Below are 24,249 nucleotides of genomic sequence, written 5' to 3' on the forward strand. Positions count from 1 at the left end.
TTGAATCATGGATGTTCTTTAATTTGATTGCTACTTTGTCTTTTCAAATTATCATGTATCATGCTTAAGAACAATTATCATTAATTGCATTCAGGTTTAATTAATTCCACAGCCAAAGTATTCCTTCCTCATTAACCAATGACAATCTACATACTTGTTTACATATCTTTGCTAGATTACATTCCATAATGCATTTTTTATTTTTTATTATTATTTATTATTATCTTTTACGACGAGGAAACACACATGAAAGTGTAGAGTGATGAAGGTATCCATTTACCCAACTTTGCCTAACTCCATTTTTTAATCTGTCATGGTAGTGATGGTGGTGGTGGTGGTAGTGGTAGTGGTAGTGGTCCTCCTCATCCTAAGGCTCCAACCTCTCCTTACATTACCCGACGAGCTGACGTGGTGTTTCCCGGGCATTTGGAGCAAGTGTCCAATACCATTCTTCCACCTCGGCCCTCGCCCTCCGCCGGGCTTTGTCGGTACCACCACACTCTCAATTCTTGATTCTTTCTTGTGGTTTGTCTTGTGATCCCATGATGCTTTTCCATTGTCTTCAAACTTGATTGATATGAATGAATCTAAACCCAAAGAGAAACCTCAGAAAAGCTTATGCTCATTATATTCTAAAATCTTGATCAGATACTCATCATGTTGAAATATGCAGGAGAATTTAAATAGATGAAATGGAATGATTCATTGTTTTGTATTGATAAAATAGAGACGTACCGTCGAGGCTTGCGGCGGAGCCTTTACCAGAGTCATCACTGCTGCCGGAGTTCCGATGGCGGAACTCAAGGAGGAAGGAGGCTAAAGCAAAGACTTTTTCAAGAGTGATGTTGGGCTTCTTCTTAAGGATTTTGAAGGATTTGATTTTGCTAGTGTTAGTATTGGATTTGGGAGCCAATAGAAGAAGCCTTTCCTTTAAACATAGAGCACATATACCTACTATTACTTCTTTTGGATGGAAACTACATCTTGGATTCTCTTCTCTGTAGCCATTCATCTTCTTGTAATTACTTGCTTCAAACTTCCAATTCCAATCCTAGTTATAGATAGATAGATAGATTAATAAGGAGATTTATATAAATATATATATATATATATAGATAGAGATATAGAGAGAGAGAGAGAGAGAGAGAGAAATGTAGATAGCTATGGATGAAGATTTAGATATGTATTTATATATGGGTGTGTGGGGGAAATAGATTTGGGAATGGATGGAGTGATGAAGATGCACGGCAAGGTAGAGCATAAGATGATGTTTATAGGGTATTTTCTTATTGTTTTTTGATCCACTAGTCTCTTTTACTTTTATGTTTTTTAAGTTATATTTGATAGTTTATGTGTATGCATGTGTGTATTAACTTAAACAAGTCCTTTCAATTTTTCAAATGAACTAAGAAAAATTCGGTCACTCAACATCGGGTTTTTACAATTTTTGGATTATATTAAAGTAATATTATATAATAATAAATATTTTAATATTATAATTAAACAACTTATGAAATAAAATTTGTTTGCATACTTTAATTTTGAAAGATACTATAAATATTTATTATGTAGTTAAATTTTTTAATTTTTAATATTATATTTAATATAAATAAAATTTTAAATATAATAAAAAAATATTTACAATTATTCTTTGAAACACTTTAGGAACAACTTATATATATAATTTAATAATACATATAGTTATTGCTAAAAAAATATTTTAATTAATGAAAATAATAATTAATAATAATGAAAAGAGCCAATGCTCGTATAGTCTAGGAGTAAGGCACAAGAGTCCCATACATGAGGTCGGGAGTTTGAATCCTTCTTCTTGTGAATAGTACGTATAAATAGTTGTTTATTTATTTTATCCAATAATAATAATAATAATAATAATAATAATAATAATAATAATAATAATGGAGAGACTCTCCATCCCAATATATCTGTACTGGACCTTGAAAACAAAAACTCTGATTTTCTGAATTTATTTGTGTTGAGTTGGAGTTGGGGAACTTTACTTGTATGCACATGTGTTTCATGTTATATAGTAATATAATATTGTACAAAGGCAGTTCAAAAATCATATTAATAAATTAAAAATTGTTAAAAAAATTTAAAAAGCATTTGCTAAATTTACGTTAGTCCTCATCTGCCATCTCATTCTTGCAAGACCTTCAACTTTTCTTAATATTATTTTTATTTTTAAATATTTTTCTTTCATTTCCTTCCGACTGAATGTTTATTTATTATTTGGATCCTATTAAATTTGATGTATTTTGGACTTATTTGGGACTTGCAAACTTTATTGGAATTTTGATAAATTGATATTCAAAACAATTGACACCCTGTCAATTTGAATTTTCTAGGATCCCAAAAAAATCTAAGAAAAAAATTATAAAAATTAATGAAAATCACAATAAAAATTCAAAAAATGTATAAATTCAAAAAAAAAAATGCTACCATTTTATAATTGCTAAAAAAAGCAAGTTTCTCCCTTGTTTGACAAATATTTACTTGAACTCAAGTTAGATATGAATTAGTTTATAACATGGGAGTTTAAGAAAAGATTGATTAGAGTTACTGTTATGGTAAATTTTTTTGCATTTTCATATTGAAAAAAAAGTTTAATAAATAACTAAAGAAAAAGACACCATGAAAACTGTTGGGGATTGAATCGCTCTAATTATGAGAATCGGAATGATGCCTGAGATTTTTCGGTGGAAGTTACTGTTCACAATTAGTGTTTATGTATACTATAACAATACTATACAATCACTTATACGGATGCATGCCAAGTCCTCACGGCTCTCTGGACAAGCTGTGCGGGCTCTTGTGAGGCCGCACACCTGCTGTATGCACTGTAACAAATTAATGTTCACATATACGGTCTCCTATATAGGCGCATTTTAGTCCGCACAATCTTTGGATGTCTTGTGTGGCCGTTAGTGCTGGCGCACCCTTCCCTGTATGGTTTTCTGGACATGAAATGCTGCCTTGCATGCGGTTGTGAGGCCGTATCCTTTTCTAGACCTTTAAACAAAACTCCAAAAACACTTCAAACCTCTCTTGAGTGTCAGAATGGGATATAAACCAACAAAAAAAAAGCTAACAACATGATTTTAGCATGAAAAACCCCTCCAAATCGAGGAGAAAACCACATAACTCCTAAGAGCCTCTTAAACCTTTTCACTACATTAACAATGTGATAACAAGAGATCTCTCTCTAGATTAAACTAGAGGATTACAATAAAAAGATTTCAACAAATCAAGAGCATATTCTCAACAACATATTCATCATCATCTATATGATGGATAACAATGATAACAATGACATCAAGAAAAAATCAAAAGGAAGATCAAATCTGATAGGTTAGGAGAGCTACTCGCAAGGATTCACTACCTGAAAATCTGGGCGAAATTCAGTACCATTTTGCATCTGATCATCTTACTTGCTCAATCCTAATCTCCCTCTAATTCTTTCCACTATATATTAATCATTATTATTTAAAAAAAAACTATGTTGAGATATCTATTTTTTTATTTTTATTTTTTTATGAAAACGATAAACGTTATATATAACAGAGGTATGCGCATGTGCCAAGAATTGATTGTTTGGTCCGAGTGTTCTCACTTGATAACATAGGGTTTGGAGTGCAAGCCCACACCCACAACTGAAGACCCGTTATCACCACTGTATCCAGTGAAATTTGAACACAAAATCTCTTAATTGTCTCACACTCGTTTTTCATAACGGGGTCGATACCACTGAGCTATTAACCCTTTAAACTGCTTTGAGATATCTTCAAATATGCTAATTTTGTGTGCCTTTAATTAAACATTTTATTGTTATTTTTGGGTTTTGGCTTTTCTCTAAAAGAAGTTTTTTATAAAATTATGAAACATTCATCCGCATTGCATAACAAAGTAAAGTTTGATGTGAAAAAAAATTGAAGAATTGTTAATTGATACATGATTACTTTAATTGGGATGAAAATTGTTCTAAATCCTCGATTAAAGTAATCATGTAACAATTAACAATAATGAAAACATAAACTAAAGATAGATCTCTCAAATAGTACAAGCTGAGTCTAGTCTGCTCGCAAGCCATTCTACCAACAGGGGCTGCGGATGGATAGCATTTGGTAGTATCTTCATAAGCATATAAAAATCCTTGCTTGCACCCTCAAATAGGTTAATGCACATGCCTTTATTTAAAATTGTTTAGTTTGGAAGTGGTGGAATTCTGAAAATGCTATTTCAGTCAAAGCAAAGGTTTCAATTAAAAATTCTGAGTTCCTTGTGTTGAGTTGCAGGGAAAGTGGTATCTCCTTATATTTTTTGGGTCTAGAGATTATGATTATTTAACATGTTATTTTTACTAATTTTGTTATACACTTTCAAACATTTTATTTTGATATTAGGTAATCAGATTTTTAACATGTTGATATTTCATAAGTTATTTTATAATTTTAAAAAATATCTTGAACTTAAAAATAAGTAAAATAATTATATAGTTTATATGTTAATTGTGAATAATAGTTAATATTTTGAAAATACGTTAATAAAAAGTGGATGAAAAAAATCCCAATCCTCCAGTTGAATAATATAAATAATAGTTTATGTATTTTATAAAATTAAATAAATAATATATATAATTCATGCAAATAAAAAAAATAATACATATCACTTGGGGGTGTTATAAACACCCTATGTAATATTCATGTGTCGGAAGTGAGACGCTGAAGCCCCACTTTATGTTTTTTTTAATTTAAAATATTAAAAATAAAATTTATGGGGAAGTGTTACATCACTACTTTAGAGTGAATTTTAGCAAAATAAACATGTCGAAGTGTAATAATATCACGCTATAAATCGGTCACTTTGACCCCAAATTAATTGAAGTAAGTAGTCTTTTACTCCCCATTATATGGGGTTATGGACTTCATTTCCCTACATAGATTTATTCATAGGATTGTTTTAAAATTATAATATTATAATGATATATGCACAAAAATTATTATAAGAATATATGATTTAATTATCAATGCATATGTAAATCTCTTGTAATTTTTATTTATGTAATTATTTACATATCCGTATAAAAATATATAATTATTAACCAATATACTTTGTAATTTTTACAAATTACCAATTATTACAAAGTATGCCAAAAAAAATAAAAAAAATTAATATATGTAACATGTATCATATATATTAGAATATATTTTAAAATTCAATAGGTTTTCTATTTTAGTTGTAAAATTACAAATAAATAAATCCTCTGCTCATTGTGGCCTATTGCATAGCCAAACTGATGCTCAACTCCTCTGCAAGGTCTAACAAAGAGGAAATGGGCTAATTAATTAAGCACAGCACAATACTGAAACATGCATGTCATTATTTTTATTATTTTGCATTCCCTTCTTAGAAAATATTGATTAAAATTTTTTTTATTGTGTTAACATTTTTGTCATAGAGGGATTTTTTTTTTAATAAACCTTTGCTGTTTATTTTTATCCAAAAAAAAAAAAACCTCAAGTTTCATCCTGCCCAAATAAAAGGCAAGAAAATGTCTAATTCTATCTTACCACAAATATAATTAAAATTTAACATAAACTGTTGGCTAACTGTTATATAATTTAAAATAAAAAAAATGTCTTTCTTCACAATATATATATATATTAATATATATATATATATATATTTGATAAAGGCGACAAGCACTGTCGCATAATGGGCTGTCAAGGAACAGATAAGTACGGAAGTGTACCAGTTACGGTGGCTTAACAACCCCTAGAGATTTATTAACTCGATCAGACATTACATGGGGCAATTAGATTCCTACCATGTGCATGTCCAGAAGATATTTTAGGAACTAAACCAAATTAATAAATTCTTCTTGCCTTGCAACCCTGGAGGGGAGGAAAACGGCGTCCTCCCATAAGGGACCCATAAACAGTGAATGAATAGTACATTTACAGTATTTTATACAATATCTACAGTATGCGTGCAGTACTGTAACAGTACTGCTGACCCAGGGTCAACTCATTCACTATTCAAATAACATACCACTACACCAAGTAATAGTTGTTCGTGTATCACTTATAAATATTAGTTATTGTTTGTGTATTTTTTAAAAATATATTCTTTTACATATATGCTACCCTCCATTAACAATGTTGATTTGCTCTAAAGTAGTTTTAAGTAAAGTTATATCTTATTAGGCGTCATTTCACAGGAAGTGAAAAACACTCAAGCGATTTGGAACTTTAAAACGTTTTTAGTAAAGTCGAGATAGTAAGAGGAAGTCGAAAGAAGAAGGATTATATATGTTACTCATTTCCCTTACATCACCTATAATAATATTTAAGTAGTTTTTAATTAAAATGAAGGTATAATTCAGTAAATAGTTTCTCTACTTTTTCAAAATTACCCATTTAGTCTTCTTATTTTGTACTGTAATTTTTTTTTTTTTTGTCCCTTTACAATTTTAATTTAATCATATCATTCCCCCTAAACCCTAAACCATAAAAAAAAAATAGGGAATGAAATGGCTCACTTAAATGTAGTAAAAAGACTAAAAAGTTGTAATTTAAAGTGAGAAATTTAAAAAATAAGTTTGAATAAATAGTGAGACTATTTAAAGAATCATACTTAAAATGAAAGATATGAGAAACGGAAAAAAATTACTTTCTCGGTTATGGTGGGATAAATGTCTCTGATAATAGATAAAAAATTAAAAAATCATTCAAAATAAATAAATTGACACACATATACCTCCTTGCCCTCAATCTTACCAAACCCTTTAACATGAGTATCAAACCAAAAATATTTTAAATAATTTTTGGTATTTATTTTTCATTTATGAAAAAATATATATTTTTTTTTAATTCTTCTAGTCAATTGTTCATTGATTGAGGGATATACATGGAAAAAAAAATCTACAAGATATACACACAATTTTAATTTTACCAGTGGCATATACAGTAACCAATATTTATGAAGATACACAAGCAAATAACCCTTTTAATTTAAACAATAAATTTTTTTTTTCATAATGAACGAAGCATGCCAGCCTGGCATGTGATCATATGCCGACTAATCCAAATGGCAAAAAAAATTTAATAATATTTATTTGAATTTCATAATTCAAGAAATTATAAAATGTTAAATTTCTCATAATAATTAGTTCATAAATCAGCAACACAACCCAACTTATTTAAATTAAAAATAAAAAACTTTTATTATTCCGGGTTCAAACCCTCTTGACAACAAATCCCCAACATAACTCAGACTTGCATCTCAAACCCCTAATCCCTGAGTAAAAATGCAATGTTAAATATTCACTTCACGGTTCTACGCACACCCTTGATCTGTGACTTGTTTAGTATATATATATATATATATTAATCTAATTAATTAATACCTTTAGAACCTGAAAATTTTCGTTTAGGTCCCAAAATGACAAATGTCATTTTGGAAGGACAATGGACCAATCACTCAAGTACACCTTTAACATGATGATCCAACAAAACAGGAATTTTCTTCTACTTAAAAATACTCTCAAATCAAGCTCAAACACCAACAAGGGCAGGATCCTTCTAATCCAACAGAATCATATCACATCTAAATTTCCACCGATTGAAAAAGAGAAAATAATAATGATAATAATAATAATAAGTTACAAGTGATCTGCCGCTATGAACCATAAATTCTCACTCTTTTGGTAACGACTGGTGCATTTTTCACTATGATTCATCTGCCCCTGGACATCAAAGAGAGAGGAAAAAGGGTTAAATATGTTGGACAAAAAAAGAAGCAAAAACTAGTCTTCTTATTTTGATTTTTTAGTTCTTGCAAGAACCTGGAGGCCTGTTATTTTCTGGCTGAAACTGTGATGTGAACATTCCCATAACTGTCCTCAAAACATCAGACATCTGCCCAGGTAGCTGCTCCGGAGGAGCATCGCCTAAGTTCACATTAGCCTCCACCCTTATACCATCGATTTCTGGTTCCCGTGCATGATCGTTGCGGGAGTCGGGATGAGATTGATAGCCTGAGGCGGATGCGGCCATGTTCCTGATAAGGTTGGCGAGATCAGGAGGAAGAGGAGCATTTGTAGAGAAAGATGTGAATGTGGTGCCACTGTTTGATGAGCCTGTAGCTTGTTGTTGCGAAGATGATCCTTGACCATGGCACGGTCTTGTGTTCTGTCAGAAAAATTGCAAGAAATAAGAACTTCGAACAAATTTGAAATATGAGCACAAACCATTAAAATTCAGTGAAATTTTAACACATAAAATTGTCAAATTACCCTATCTGATTCTGCTCGTTGATGCCACTCCATAAGTTTTTGCTGAGCTAACTACAAATTTAATTTGCAGACATTAGAAAATAAATAAATAAACAAATAAACAGAAGTTATGCTGCACAAGCAAATTCTGTTGATATCTAACAAGTAAAAGCATTAATTTGTATAACAATTTTAGTTCCTACATACCTGAATGTTGTTTCTAGTGGTGGTATTATCTGGATCCAACTGTAAAGCTTCACACACAAAAAATTAAATCAGAATAATGTCGCAAGCAGAAAACATGTCGGCATTAATGTTTGCAGGATGATGCTAATAAGCTCAAACAAATAAGTGAAATAATAACAAATCATCAACAAATATATATACTCGGAATTGATTGCATATATCAACCAATGATGCATGAATTATAAAAAGTTAAGACCTACAGAAAGTTTTCAATGTTGTCACAAACAACATATGGGCTCCCAAAAAAAGCACGGAGAAGATAATATCACCAAATTCACTTCTGATTATGAAAAATCCAGGCAAAATGAGAAATTACATAGTCCGAGAAGATATTGGCACAAAAGATTGACTTATATATTTGCTGTTGTGAAAGAGAAGAGATTAGAATACAGAGTTACGAACTATTAAGTTTCCCCAAGGCCTAGCAGTTAGAGCATACCTAGAATAGAGAACAAGAAGATGATGTGACCCAGACGTTTAATCCAAGTCAAAGTTGTGAGATTATCATTTTGCTCCATAATCCATCTTCAGGATTATGTTTAAATTTCACTCATGTTTAAAAAAATATTTGCATGAGTTGGGAGAGAGATCAATAAAGTACAAAGAACTGTAACCCTATCATCAAGTAAGGTTAGAAATGCACCTTAACATCTCACCCAAAACATATTCCTTCCCTGTGCAACTAAATGCAATAGATGAATCAAATCTTATTTTAAGGGATTGGTTATAACATGATAGTAGACGTTATTCCTAGTTCATTATCAAAATCGAATAACACAGGAACTTCATGTGATGGTTTTCAATCAGGAGAATTTCTTCTTGAGCACTTATGGCTGATATATTGTTGTTGAAGATAAGAATTGAAAAAGGCAACATCCTAGTAGCTTTGACAGTAGCCATCAAGGACTGTTTTAAATTTCGATTATTTGGTCATGGCTCCATATATTCTCCATTTCAAATCATTCCAGTAGAGAGTAATAGAAGCCATACAAATTATTTAACCTCATCATCTTCACTCTTTCCTTACATTGGGCCAGCTTTCTATGATGTTGCCAATGATGTCGTCAACACAGTTTAATCATATCAAACTTTTGCCAAAACTATGAAAGTTCCTTTCTGGTTGCAAGATTTAGATAACCTATATCCTATATAATGGGAAACTTTCAATATAAGGCGTAAGTTAACAATGCACGAGTGTAAAAATTGATGAGAAGGGTGAATTGTATGTATTATTAAGTTATTAACAAACAAGAAGTACCTTTCAGGAAGCCTTTGCTTAAAGCTTCATCATATTTCCCTTGAGCATAATAAACCAGACCCAGACGGCTATAAGCCTTACTGTAACTTGGATCTATTTCAATTGATTTTAAACAATCTTCAATTGCTTCATCATATCTATTAATCTGAGTGTAAGCAGCAGCCCTGATAATTGTGCAAGGGATCAGGAGTGACTGCAGAAGAACCAAGATAAAAGTGCTGCAAGAAGAAGAAGAAGCATACTAAAAGCACTTCCTGACAAATTCTTACCGGTTACAATAGTAAACAGCATTTTTCTCGTCAAGTGCAATAGCACAAGCATATATTTCAGCAGCTTCAGAGTACAACTGCAACTGCATGGACTGATTACCTGTTGAATAGTCAGCCCATGGAATATGCACACTAATACATAACAACCATGCGTTTGACATGATTTGAAACAACTGGTTCAGATACTAGGTTTCATATCTAGAACTGTCCTTATATCATATATATCTACCTAAAGACAAGGATTGGAAGTCGTATAATAATATAACCAACAAGAATTGTAGAAATACCTTTTAACTTTAAGGCTTCAGCAAGGTTGCTCAAATCGAAGATTTGCACTTGAGATTTTTCCATCTCCTATCAAAGGGTAAAACCGGTCATTTACAGTTGTATATGACACTGCTTTTAACAGCATTATCACCGGTTTTCTTAAAGTTATTTTACCATGAAATTCGGCCATGTTTATTCATATGTATGTAAAATTGCCAAGAAAAAACTTTAAGTTCCTTCAATCTTCCTTCTCCAATTGAACTCATTTTATTTTCCATTTTCTGCTTCACCTAATTTTGTTGAGATTATGCACAAAGCAAGTGGAAGAGACGAAAATGTAGGGCAGGATGAGAGCAAAACGAGTGAAGAAGAACATTGAAGAATGCAATTATTAATGCATGATGACATAACCCAGATCCAATATGAAACTTAAAAGTGCAAAGCATTGATGAAATAAGCAGCCAAAATGAGAAATTTGATGATTAAACAAATCAAAAGGCATACTTTATATGCATCATCAAAGAAACTTGTTGCTTTAGCTACTTGGGCAGGGTCTTCTACTTCACCCTGTGAAGTCAGAAAGAAATTGCTTCTGTCAAGAGCAGCATAGAATTTTCCAAACAGTTCATCCTTTGAAATTCCTCCTGCCACAGGAAAAAGGTTCGTATCAATGGCCTTTATGATGAATATAGATAACATAAATGATAGTATTCTTTTGGTAGACATGAGCCAAATCAGATTGAAGTCCATAAAATAGAGAAGCACATTAAAGGGCATGTGTAATTCAGTCTATAAAAGGCATGTTTAATACCTGATAAAAATGCAAGTAACTATTCGACATATCATTGTTTTGTCAACATTATCTGAATTTCCAGAATCTGTGATTAATGAGAAATTTTTACCTAGAAAATTTCAATCTATCAATTATGCTAATGTAATTGTCGAAAAACAAGCTAAATTTGTTCTTTAATTTTTATTAGAATAACAATTAACCAAATATAATTACTATTTGTTAAACACTTCATGTAATCAACGATATAGAGAAAGAGAGAAAATAAAGATATATACTAACAAAGCTACAAGCCTGCTACACTGGAAGAACCCCTGACACACAGAACTAGTCAACCCCATCATTACTACATGTTCGCATGAAGTAGAATAGTTTGCTACAAACAATTACATTTGGAAATTTCAAAAAAGGGCATGCACTGCACAAAATGTCCTCAAGTATACTGACAAAGCTAGAAGCCTACTACTTTGGTATGGCCCAATCTAGATTTTGAGAACAAGGAGGTCACCATATTGCTCACTTTCGGTTTCACCCTACATAGGATGTATTTAACTGAGGATTCACAAACCAATGCTTGATAGAAATGTTAAATCAATCAAATTTGTAAGAAGATATTAAAAGCATATTTGTAATTTAAATTACAAAGTAAAGAAGTACAACATAAACATAGATTCAAATTCATACCTGAAGTACTTTGTTGATCATGTTGATCTTTATGCTGATTAAGAAAGAAGAGAATAAAAATACAAATGTTAGTACAAAAATTGCACAGCATAAAAACTGACAAACAATCATTTCTAACTAGAACAAGGAAAAGAACATAAATGTGAATATAAACAAAGCAAAATTTACCAAATTATTTCATGAATATAAACAAGGCTTCTTTTTTCTTCTTCTTCATTTTTTTTTTTCAGTAAAAACATGGATTCTTTAAAAATATGTCTGATGGAAGCATAGAAATGTAATTAAAAATGTGTAACTAAACATAATGGTTTCCTATAGGCTGAGGCTAACTTGACCCATTTTACATAGGAAGGTTGCATTTACAACGAGGCTTCTTTTTTCTTCTTCTTCATTTTTTTCAGTAAAAACATGGATTCTTTAAAAAATACGTCTGATGGAAGCATAGAAATGTAATTAAAAATGTGTAACTACTTAAACATAATGGTTTCCTATAGGCTGAGGCTAACTTGACCCATTTTACATAGGAAGGTTGCATTTACAACAAGAAACACATGATCACAGAGAAAGAGAGAAAGAAAAGAAAAGTTCTAGAAGAAAGTCTGATGACTGATCAAAATCCATAGTAAACTTTTAACCAAGAGGAGATGCCAACTTTTCCAGGAATAACCTATGCCCTGCTAGAGGAGAAGCTTATCTATGTCTCGTCACACATGCTAGAATATGAAGAATTGAATCAATAGGTAATCATAGTATGTTATAACTAAATTTCTTAAGGGGCAAAAAAGCCCACCAATGGCCCAAATAAGGCTCAGAGGTCACTGTTCTGTGGATAAGAAAAATGGAAAAGGGAAAGATGCCAGAACCTGTTCACTGGTATTCCAGTTGGGAACCCTCTAGTAATAGTTGCAATACACATTTAGGGCACTGTCACACAAATGATCTTAGGTTCATGTAGAGGAGAACTTTATGTAACCAGCTTCAGAAATAAGTAAAAAAAGGGCAATTTTCTTGAACCAAGTCTTCTAAGTCTAGAAACATACTTGTCAAGGTGGAAGAAGACCTTGAAGAAAAGAAAACGTCATTAATTTTGTGTTGAGTCAAAGTCTAATGTTTTTTGCATTCATAGTTATTAGAAGCGAAAGGTGCAGCAAGGCGCTAGGTGGTGCACCTAGGTGCATGGAGCAGGGCTCAAGTGTGTGCTTTGGCAAAGCAAGGCGCAAAAAATTTTTTAAACAATTAAAAATTTCATAAAATTCATAATACATACTAAAATTTTATAAAATAAGAAAAATCAAAGTTTAAAGTTCAACATGTATAGAGCAAAAATAGCATATTACCAACATAGCAAAAAAATCATTACACTGCTACTACTAAGAAATACTATTAGGCTAGGAAATCCAAATCGCTATCAAGTTCTTAAATACTAAAAACAATAACCTTTTTCTTTTTAAGGGTTGAGATTTAATTTAATGATCATTTAATGGCTCATATTTGTCCAGTTTTTAAAAACTAAAAAAATAAAAAAGAAATTTTGCTTTTAATGGTTAAGATGTAATTTGAACATTATCTAATGACTCTATCTAGTCCTTAAAAAAATTAAAAACAATACTAAAAAAATAAAAAATAAAAAATAAAAAATAATAATAAAAAAAGAGGCTGCACTTTAATAAGCTGCCCCTCAAATGTTCTCAAGTGCAAGGCAAGGCGCGTGCTTGGGCAACTCTCTAATGTCACACACCTAAAGGCTCCAAGGCGTTTGGGCTGGAGCCTAGAGCCTTGCACCTAAGGCATCCCTTTAGTAACTATGCATGCATTCTCCTCAATCAAACATTGTATTTCACTATTTTGTCTTCATCCACTGCTTACACTAATTCATTACTCACCGTGATCTTTCATTCTATACGGATGTCAAAAATTGTGGAACACAATTATTAATACAGTTTACACATCATCTTGCAACAGGCACTTGAGACCTGTGCAATACCCATTCAAATAGCGATAATTTGTTACAGTTTTCTACTATGCCAAATTTCTAACAAGTAAGAAAATTTTTCAAAATTTTATCATATGATTTTAAACTAGCTTAGTTTAATTTTCATTATGCATAAGGAACTATTTAGCTATAGTTTACCTGCTAAAGTAGTTGGTGTCATTTATTTTCAATTGAAGAGCTCCGCAATATAAATATAACATGGCAGAGAAAAAATAATACAAACAACTAGCACCTAAAAGTCAATAACATGACTTAAATCACTTTTACATAGAAGACAGCAATCAGGATTTTTTAGTTAAAATATGGGTTTTACCATCAGCAATAAACTTGCAGAAATAATATTAAAAAAAAAAAAAGATAAACTTTCATTGAAAGAAAAAAGGAACAGATATTTGATATTGCCATATCAGTATAAACCATCGATTGATGGGAGCTGGAGCTTGTGCATGGTGTACATTCAATTGCTTCTGGCACTGAATCCAATTCCAATCCTCGAGATTTAGCTACTTCTGAACTGAACAAGTCAGCTAACAAACCAGGTTGTATCCCATCATTGCTGCTAGAAGTATTAACCTTAAATACCTCCTCCAGACAATCTTTGACAACATCAAGACCTTCTAAATCTACCCCGGGAGCTGGTTCAACTATCAACATAACACATGATTGCAATCAATGCTTGAACTAAACAAACAAGCAAAAAAGTTCATATTCAAGTTTCAAGTATCTAGATTCAAGAAATGGAAGTTCAATGCACAAACAAAAACAAAACACACAAATGCACACACACACACACACACACACAAACTCATATTACCATGATGGAAAACTACAAAGAAAACCTTCCCAATAGCAAGAAGCTACATTTAGTGAGTTGCATGGGTTGTTGATACATTCATTGGCAACTGATAAACAAAACAACAAGAAATAGATCAAGAATGTAAAAAGAAATACCAACTAAACAAACAGGCAAATTTTATATTTAGGTTTCAAGTTCTAATATTCAAGATATTGCAGTTTAAAATGCACAAAACACACACACACACACACACACAAAACTCATACTAGCACATGGAAAATCACAAAAGAAAACTTTCCTGATAACAAGAAGTCACATGGATCATTGGCAAACATTAACTTAAAATACATTTTGGCATCCTTCGCAAACATCAAGAACATAAAAACTATAACCTAAATAAACAGGCAAATTTTATATTAAGATTTTCAGGTTCCAACATTCAAGAAATGGAAGTTCAATTCTGAAAAGAAAAACACACAAGCACACATACAAAACTTATACCACCATGATGAAAAATTACATAGTAAACTTTCTCAATAAAAAGAAGCTACATTTAGTAAGTTGTGTGAGTCCTTGACACATTTGTTCGCAAGTAATTCTTTCAGAAATTGGCAAACCATTATGCCATCAATTATAAACAAAACAACAACATATACATTAAGAACATAGAAAGAACTACCACCTAAACAAACATGCATAATTTATTTTCAGGCTTCAAGTTCCAAGAAATGGCAGTTCAATCCTCCAAAACACACCCACACACGCAAGCTCACGGCACTTGAAAAATCAAGGTGAAAACTTTCCTGGCAACAAGAAGCTACATTTAGTAAGCGGCACGGATTGTTGACGCGTTTATTGGTAAAATGATTCTTTCAGAAATTAGAGCATCAATTTGACACCAACTGGAACACAAAACAATAAGAAACGCATCCAGAACGCAAAATAACTTCTAAAATACATAAAAACAAAAAGAAATCCAACAATTAGAAATTAAAAGCTTTCCTACCATTCATTTCAACAACATCAGTCCTCACTGTTCCTCATAACCACAAAATTCAAACCACTATTCACCTAAAAAAATCTTCTAACTAGTTCATGAACATGAATTATGATGAAAACCAAACATTACCATCAATATCTCGATCGAAATGATTGAAATGGCAACTGAAAACAAGAATAAGAGAAGAAGAGCTGCAGGTGGAGAACCTGAACGGATGAAATCGAGGAAGGCGAGGACGATGCGGCGGCAGATCGGAGAGTCCGATCTGAGCTTCGTCATCGATGAGGGTTTGGAGGTCCGCGAAGGGTTCCAGAGAACGGTGTTGAACTCGCGGGTGGAGATGAGGGAAGAGCTTGGGCTTTCGTCGGCTTAGAAAGCGGATTCGGGTCTTATTCGCTATTTCAGACCCGAATCCGTTCAGACCCGTATCCACGTCAATATTACTTATTTATCCATTTTTATTAATTTATACAGCTCGTTTTTTTTTTTATTTGTCATTTTTTTACTTATCAATTTTATCTAATTTAAATTAATTAAAAAAAATTAGTAATCTAAAACTTATAAAAATTATATTATTTTTTATATTACTCTTATTTAAAATATGTTTTGAAAAATACATAATTGAATATAATTTATTAAAAATAGTAGAAATATATTAAATAATTTATTAAATGATTTCTCTAATTATACAACAATGATTTATGTACACAAAATAATTTATGTTTTAATTTATTTATCTTAATTAAGTTTGATATTTATATAATCTTTTATTTATCCCATTAATTTCCATAGCTATCCAATAATCTATAATAAACCCAACTAGAGACGCTGTAGTGACAACTTTTTGGATTTTTAAAATTTTTAATAATGCTTTCATGATTTTTTTTTTTTTTGAATTTTTAATAATATTTTTATATTTTTTTACTTTTAAAATTTTTAATAATATTTTAATAATTTTTTGGTATTATTTTTAGCTGGGTCATTAGTATCGGAGAAGCTAAAATAATAGAAATAATATGAGCAAATTATGAACTTTTATAATAGAGGGATCATTCCAGCCAAGTATATAGATGATGGTCTCATGTATACCTTAGGCATTATAGATGATGTTTATTGGATGATAGGCAACCTAGGTTGGACTGAATTTGTCAACATGTGATTTCCTACCTACGAACACTTGACATTAGAATTTTTAAGTTTAGTTGATGTCCATGTTCTCTATGGTCTGGGAAGTGAAGTAGGTGAGATCACATTTCGACTTCTTAACCAAGACCACAAACTCAATCTAACTCAATTTAATCAGATCTTTGATTTCCCAACTGGAGAAGATCGAAGAACCCCTAAAGACTTTATCGCCAGACTTTTGGCACACACTTACCCACATACCCAAGTACTTAAGTATGAACCCTCCATTGCTAGAGCCACTAGTCTTATGAACCTTTGTTTTAAGTACATTCATCGGATTATGGCTGTTACACTGTTTGATTGTGGTGATTGCGAAGCCATAGTTAGGCAATCCGAACTCATGTTTTTATGGGCCATGTTGCATGATACTCCATTAGACACCGGTGCACACCTAGCTCGCCAGTTTGCCAAAATTGTCAAAGTCTCATCCGGTGATATAGTCCTCAATGGCCTCATAACTCCAATTGCTCGTGCTTTTAACTGTGATTTGTCTCCATTTCAGAGAATTTCAGGTAACATAAGGCTGGATTTTGAGGCTTGCATTGCCATGAAGATGATTGTAAAGGATGTTGACACTTACTACCTCATTCTCAAAGGGGACATGACACCTTATCCTCTCCCTGACTCAGAGAGAACCACAGTCAAACATCGTGAAAATTGGGGATTTCCAGGCCAAAACCCATCTTCACCCCGCAACGCTGAACACCCTACTGTTGAACATAATCCACAGCAACCTCAACAAGCACCACAACCATCAGACAACCTTGCGCGCATTATAGCTGCCTTCACCACCATTTCTGCTGAACAACAAGACCAAAGGCCCGTTCTAGACTAGCTTCAGCAACAAGTAAATACGATGTATGAGTGGCACGTCACGCAAGGCCACTTTTCATCACCTCCTCTAGAGGTGTCAAACGGGCCGTGTCGGCCCGGGCCCGGCACGGCCAGCCACGATTTGGGTCGTGCCCAGCCCAGGCACGATGCTACAGTACGTGTCCGGGTTGGGCACGGCCCAGAACCATGGTCGGGCCAGGCCAGGGTTCTGTGGCCCATGGGCCGGCCCAGCACGCGTCCTAGCTCGAGTTGGCAGCTGGGTTGTGCCAACCTAGGCGCGCGGGCCAGCCCGCAATGGTCCACTTTTCATTTTTTTTTTTAATTTTTTATTTTGTGAGTATTAAAACTCTGAATTTTTTTTTTCTTTTTGCTTTGATGTTAAGACATTTTTACCCATCCCAACAACTATCTAACGGCTAGTTTTATGGGTATTTTAGTCTTTTTGGTGTAAATGACAATTTTGCCCTTTACAACAACTATAAACGGCTAGTTTATGATTGCATTTTTGGAATAAAAATATTTAAAAAATTTATAAATACCCCTAAATTCAAACTAAAATTTCCACACCAAACTCTCTCATCTCTCAATCTAATTCTCTCTTTGGCTTCTAAGTGCAACTTCCAAGCTTCAAGTTTGCAAATCCAAGTTTCAAGTTCATCATCAAGTATCTCAATTGCACTCAAAAGAAATCGGCACCAAAAATCGACTTTGTAAATTATTTGTTAAAGTAATTGAGGTAATCCGTTGTTCTTAATTTTTAATTTTCATAATGGCCGGTTCTTCTCCCAACTTTCCCTCCGATAATTCTCCGTTTGGTTTTTATGAAAATACCCCACTAAATTCTCTGGATGATGATGATGTTGAGCATGTTATTGAGACCCCAAATATTGGGCCATCAAGTAACAACCTCGAAGCTCTAGAAAACGAATTTCTGGGGTTTAGCAATTTTATAACATTGTTGATTTTCCGACCAAAGGCACTCGGGCGGTTTGTAAAAAATGTAAAAAAGATTTTTATTGTCAAACTTCAGGGGGGACGGGGCATTTAAAAAGACATGCCGACAAGCATGCCGCGAAGCCACACGATCCCACACAAACGCAAATTAGTTTTACCGATTCGAGTATGGGAAATTTTATTTTTAATAATGAAAATGCAAGAAAAGAAGTTGCGAAATTTATTGTTCAAAATGAGCAACCTTTTTTTATCTTGCCGAAAAATCCTGCTTTTTATAAAAAAATGCTTATTCGAGGTTTTTAATCCAAATTTTTAAATCGGTTTCAAGAAATACTACGAGAAAATATTGTCTTATTATTTATGATGATTATAAACAAAAAAATTAATTTCGAATTATCTTCTTGTTCTTTTTAAAAATTTCTCTTACTTCGGATATTTAGTCTTCTCAATTTCAAACGAATTATCTTTTGTGTTACCGGTCACTATATTGATAATAATTGGGTTTTTGCAAAAATCGTATTTTTAAGTTTTTTTGAATTAGAACACCGCCATACCGTAAGTGTTATTGCAAGTTATATAACTCGGGCTATTAATGAGTATAATATTTCGAGTTCTATATTTTCAATTACTTTGGATAATGCTTCGGCAAATAACAATGCGGTCGATCTTTTAAAAATGAATTTAATGCCTTTATTTTCCGGGGCTTTTTTTCATGTGCGTTGTGCTTGTCATGTTTTGAATTTATGTGTTAAAGATGGTTTAAAAAAATAATTGAGCCCCATTTTAAAAAAGTTCGAAATTTTATTTTTATATGTTCGAAAATGGTTCAACCCGAAGACATGATTTTTCAAGCTTATTGTTCGGAAAGGGGAGAAAATGTAAAAAGATATATTATTGATGTTGAGCATATGTGGAATTCAACTTATGACATGTTGGAGTGTGCTTATAATGATAGAGATATTATTTCTATGTTTGTTAATGAGAGATTTTCCGATGATCATGTCACTAATTATGATTGGGAAGTTAGCCATTTAATTAAGGAATTTTTGGAAATTTTTTATGCTTCAACTAATATTTTGTCCGGTGTTTATTATTCCACTTCATCTATTATTGTCAACCAAATATTTTTTATTAGTGAGATTTTAGCAAAATATAGAGAAGACCCTAATTTTGCTCCTATTATTGCTCCCATGGAGGGCAAATTTAAAAAATATTTCGGAAAAATTGAACCACTTCCTATTTTAGCTATGTTTCTTGACCCCGTTTTAAAATTGATGGCACTTTTTGCATAATTGATTCTTATGATAATAATATGGGCCTTGATCATTCTATTTTGAAAGAAAATTATTGTTCTTTATTTTATGATATGTATAATGAATATTATAGAAAATATGGTGATAGAAGAACTTTCAATATGCCTCAATCTAGTGAAAGTTCCTCTTCAAGCACCAAAAATAGATCCGCCACTTATGTTGTAAATATAATTAAAAAAAAAAATTCCACGGGTGCTTCTTCTTCTTATAATACTAGTACTTCTTCTACTTCTCATGAAATAAATCATTATTTAAATTATAATATTAATAATTTTCTTACATCGGAAGAAATGGATAGTTTTGATATTTTGGCATGGTGGAAACAACAGGCACATAGTTATCCTATACTTGCCGCCATGGCTCATGATTTGTTAACTCCACCGATGTCTACAGTAGCATCGGAGTCTTGTTTTAGTGCAGGAAAAAGAGTATTGGATGATAGGAGGAGCAGAATGAATAATCAAACAGTGCAAATGTGCATATGTTTGAAGGATTGGCTAGATGCTGAAGATAGATTGCAAGGGAAAATAGAACAATTCACCCCTGATGACGGCGGAGAAGGCACATATACTGATGTAGAAGAAATAGATTGATGAGCCTCAAGCTTGCAAGATGCCAAGAGTCCAAGACTAATCTTTTTTATTATTTCAAATGTTCAAATTAAAAATAAAAAAGATAAGTATTTTGGTTTACTTCAAAATTCAAATAATATTAATTGTTATTTTTGTAATTTATTACTTTTATTTAAATATAAAATATCTATTTACTTGCATTGAATATTTGAATGCATTCTCATTAGGGTTAGGTTGGGCTGTTATCGATGCCACATCTTCCATCGGGGCCTCTACCCATCATCTTCAGACTTCCGCCAATGGCATCGGACGTTGGTCATCGCCCAGATCCGCGACCAGAGATCATCGAGCAGGAGCTGTAGGGCAAGGGCTTCTTCACCAGCGACGGTGGCGTTCGAAGGTGCATAGCCTCCTTCCTTTTCCTCTATCTACTCTCCATTCTCATTCTTGATGCCTCTTGATCCCCCTTCTTGATTGCCCTTTGCAGGAGTCATCCAAAGGTCACGCCTTTTTGGATGATTTAATTGATGTCCAGATTCCGTTCATCGCTGGTGAGTCTCAGGTTTGTTTTGTTATCTCGCTTTGTTTTGATCCCATTTGATGTGATTTTCATTGTTTGTTGGGGGGGTTTTGTTGAGGTTGTTCTGTTTTTGTTTGATGGGTTTGGGGATTTTTATTTTTATTTTGGATTCCTGGTCCAATTCTTGGTTGCGATGATTCTTGTTTTGGATCGAATATGTGGGTTTTTCTTTTCTTTAAATTGTATTTATTTGTTCTTTTTTTTATTTGATCTTTGTAGAATACTAGAATGGTTTTCCTCTTTCTCTTTCCTTTTGATCTTTTCTGTGGATTGATTAATTGATTTTTGAGGTTTAATGGAGTTTCTATTGGAGAAAGAAAAAAAAAATTTGATGATTCTTTAGATTGGGGTTTTGATCTTGAGTTGTTGATCCTTTTTAATTTCTACAAGATGTTACACTCAGGAAATCGACGCCAGGAATAAGCAAAAGCCAAGAATTCGACACCACGAAATCAAGGTTAAGCAAGCACCAGAAATTATGTAAGAGTAGCAGCCATTCTCCAACCAGTGGATATGAAAAAGGATTTAGTATCAAGGCGGTCATCCATGGTGCCTATCATAAATTTTGACATAGATAAGATGAAAGCTTTGGATGCAATTGACAGAGTGGACACCCTTGGCATTGCTGAACCAACCTGAGTTTGAGGTTTTTTGGTTTTTTGCCTTATCTATATGCTCTCTTTGAGCTTTGTGTTTAGTTATAGGATTCAACCTGGTTGGTTTGTCATTTTATTAAGGAGTTCAATGAGATGGATTTTTCAGGTGTCAATGTGTCATGTCTATATGGGGTGCTGTAAATTTGCACAGGCATGAAGATATTGAGCTATTATTCTAAGGGAAAAAAGAAATTAATTTACATCCAGAGATTCAAGCTCGTTCTGAGATATTTCAAAACAAAATTGCAGAAAAATTCTCATGTTTATTTATTTTCATGTGATATGACTATGAAAACAACAGGATATCCAGTTCTGCGAAAAGAATTCGAATATGTGGGTTTTTCTTTTCTTTAAATTGTATTTATTTGTTCTTTTTTTCTTAATTTGATCTTTGTAGAATGGTTTTCCTCTTTCTCTTTCCTCACTGGCCAAGATCACCAAGCTAGTATGTTCAACCTTCTGGGCAGTGACAACAAGTCTAGAGATTCTACCAATCCTTTCAAGTTTCATCTCAGTATCTCACTTGTTTTTTTTTTTTTTAATTTTTTTAGATATGTTTTTATTTTTAATATTTTATACTAAAAAATATTAATGGGCCGGCCTGGCACGAGCCCGGCTAAAGTGGGCCGTGTCTTGTGCTGGGCCGACCCTCCCCTATTTGCGGGCCGTGCTGGCCCATTTGACACCTCTAACCTCCTCATTGATTCAGTCAATTCCACCCCAATTGCCTACTTTTTATTAAATTCCCAACATTGAGGACAATGCAGACATTAGGCTTGGGGGAGTTTAGAAGTAGAGTAGTCATGCATCCTTTCATGCATTCTTGCATTCATGTTGCATTTGCATACCATTACATATTTTGCACTATAATTTACCATCTCATTATTGCACATATCATGGCATTTACATAAACATCTCCACTCATTAAAAAAAAAAGGATTTTTACTTTTAGAATTCCTATGATACATTGTTTGGCATGACACATAGAAGGCATAGGATAGTTTCTCTTGCTTAATGGTGATTGGGATGCACACTTAATATTTGCATGAGTTTAAATTTGCTAATTCCATTACTTGTGATCTTGTGAGCTTTAACTTAGTATATACTTTTGTAACAAATTCTTCTTGAGACTTCGTGGCCCTATAACATTCTCTTTGCCCAAGTTAAAATCTTGAATAAGAGGGAAATGACATAGGTGATGTTCTAAAATTTGAAAAAGGGTCTATGGCAATATTCCTCTGCTTTCAATGGCTAATTGCCATTGAAGCACTAATGCGTTTATGTAGAGTTGTAATAATTAGTTGGGTGGCTCTTGTGCCTAACTATCATGTGCACCATTCAAAAAGATTACTACAATCTATGTTAGTCGAACAAAGAAAAAAAAAAGAAAATAAAAGAGTGTGAAGTTGTGTTGTTGACGAAATCCTATTGATCCCTCAAATAAACAGCCAGGCTATTGATATGTGTAAGGGGAGGTCTCTAAGGTTCATTACATCTTTATATCCTATTTTAAAACCCAAGACCATTTGCATGTGGGATGAATAAATTTTCTTTTGTAATGCTTGTGTGCAATCCATCCTATGGCAAGGCCAATTGCTTCATGTCCTTTATGAACTGCCTTTACAGTTATGCTTGTGCCTTGTGATAAATAATATTATCATCTGATTTTTGTGTGTTTCCCCTTGGCATGAGGTTTGATTGTAGCATTGCTTGAGGGCAAGCAAGGATTTAGGCTTGGGGGGAGTTTGCTGTGTATAAAAACTACATAATTATTATCAGGCATTCATTTGTTTATTCTTCATTGAGCATGCATTTTCCTAGCATTTGTAATGAATTCTTCTTCCTTTGTGTACAAACTATTTCTTTTAGTTACTTTGCATGCGGGAAGTTGGAGCTGACCCAAAACTTTGATGAATTGATGGTGTTCCCAAGGCAAAGAGAATAATGACAACACTTACCAGGTGGGCCAGCTTTTCCAAGATACACAACCCACACCCACATGTGGTCTGTAAAAGTGCCTGGGGCCCAGTTCCTGACCTTGAGTATAAAGGGCATAAAGGAAGGATTTTTCTGAGAAGAGGGAGGCAGAAGGGACTGGCAGCTGGAGAAAGAAGAGAAAGTTCTAAAAGCTATGAAAAGAGACTGAAAAGAGAAGAAAATAGATGAAAATCTTAAGATCTTGCTTTTGTGGGCAAAATAAGGGGTTTTCCAAGTCCTGTTTGTATTGTGATTTTACATGACTTTTACTTTTCCTATTTTCTTTTGTAATCAAGACATGAAAGTGTAGAACTTCTCTCTAGGTTTGGGATTAGCCCAAAGTAGTGTGGTTGATGTGCTTGTTTCTTTTGTAAGGATCTTTTATGAATTAATGGTAGATTATTTCGAGTTGCCTTTTGATTTGTGTTGCATAGCTTGTGAGTGTGAAAGCCTTGCTTGCTCTATCTTAGGAATCAAGATTGATTGAAAGGTTATTCTATGTCCTGAAAATTCTTAAGTCCACCCTGAAATTACTGAAAGGAATTTCTTGAGGGTTCATTGTTTAATCATGGATCTTAA

General features: G+C 32.9%; 2 protein-coding genes across 4 annotated transcripts; both read right to left on the bottom strand.

The window, feature by feature from the left end:
• Nucleotides 1–74: 74 nt before the first annotated feature.
• On the bottom strand, nucleotides 75–1,345 carry LOC120275923. Its single transcript, XM_039282655.1, has 2 exons — nucleotides 736–1,345; nucleotides 75–587 (listed from the first exon to the last, which is right to left on the bottom strand). The coding sequence occupies exons 1-2, from the start codon at nucleotides 1,010–1,012 to the stop codon at nucleotides 304–306; spliced, it is 561 nt and encodes a 186-aa protein (XP_039138589.1). The 5' UTR covers nucleotides 1,013–1,345; the 3' UTR covers nucleotides 75–303.
• A 6,176-nt stretch (nucleotides 1,346–7,521) lies between these two features.
• LOC120275655 (small glutamine-rich tetratricopeptide repeat-containing protein) lies at nucleotides 7,522–15,955 on the bottom strand. Of its 3 annotated transcripts, XM_039282299.1 has the most exons (12): nucleotides 15,806–15,940; nucleotides 15,282–15,402; nucleotides 14,206–14,447; nucleotides 11,811–11,844; nucleotides 10,841–10,980; nucleotides 10,357–10,423; nucleotides 10,070–10,169; nucleotides 9,801–9,964; nucleotides 8,504–8,550; nucleotides 8,318–8,368; nucleotides 7,868–8,213; nucleotides 7,522–7,768 (listed from the first exon to the last, which is right to left on the bottom strand). In XM_039282299.1, the coding sequence occupies exons 2-12, from the start codon at nucleotides 15,295–15,297 to the stop codon at nucleotides 7,752–7,754; spliced, it is 1,224 nt and encodes a 407-aa protein (XP_039138233.1). In that variant the 5' UTR covers nucleotides 15,298–15,402; nucleotides 15,806–15,940; the 3' UTR covers nucleotides 7,522–7,751. The 3 variants fall into 3 exon arrangements, with proteins under 3 accessions (XP_039138233.1, XP_039138232.1, XP_039138231.1); XM_039282298.1 differs by lacking the exon at nucleotides 15,282–15,402 and having other exon boundaries at nucleotides 14,221–14,447; nucleotides 15,806–15,955; XM_039282297.1 differs by lacking the exon at nucleotides 15,282–15,402 and having other exon boundaries at nucleotides 15,806–15,955.
• Between the last annotated feature and the right edge of the window lie 8,294 nt (nucleotides 15,956–24,249).

The sequence above is a fragment of the Dioscorea cayenensis genome, chromosome 14 (genome assembly GCF_009730915.1).
Source record: "Dioscorea cayenensis subsp. rotundata cultivar TDr96_F1 chromosome 14, TDr96_F1_v2_PseudoChromosome.rev07_lg8_w22 25.fasta, whole genome shotgun sequence".
Classification (NCBI taxonomy): Eukaryota; Viridiplantae; Streptophyta; class Magnoliopsida; order Dioscoreales; family Dioscoreaceae; genus Dioscorea; species Dioscorea cayenensis.

Excerpts from the sequence above, each read along its gene's own strand:
- LOC120275655 (XM_039282297.1), bottom strand. The coding sequence starts at position 15,878 with ATGACGAAGCTCAGATCGGACTCTCCGATCTGCCGCCGCATCGTCCTC. Across the intron at positions 8,551-9,800 it reads AAGCAAAGGCTTCCTGAAAG|CTTTACAGTTGGATCCAGAT; the intron begins GTACTTCTTGTT and ends TTGTGTGTGAAG. Across the intron at positions 8,214-8,317 it reads AACGAGCAGAATCAGATAGG|AACACAAGACCGTGCCATGG; the intron begins GTAATTTGACAA and ends TTTTTCTGACAG.
- LOC120275923 (XM_039282655.1), bottom strand. The coding sequence starts at position 1,012 with ATGAATGGCTACAGAGAAGAGAATCCAAGATGTAGTTTCCATCCAAAA. Across the intron at positions 588-735 it reads CTCCGCCGCAAGCCTCGACG|ATTCATTCATATCAATCAAG; the intron begins GTACGTCTCTAT and ends CTTTGGGTTTAG.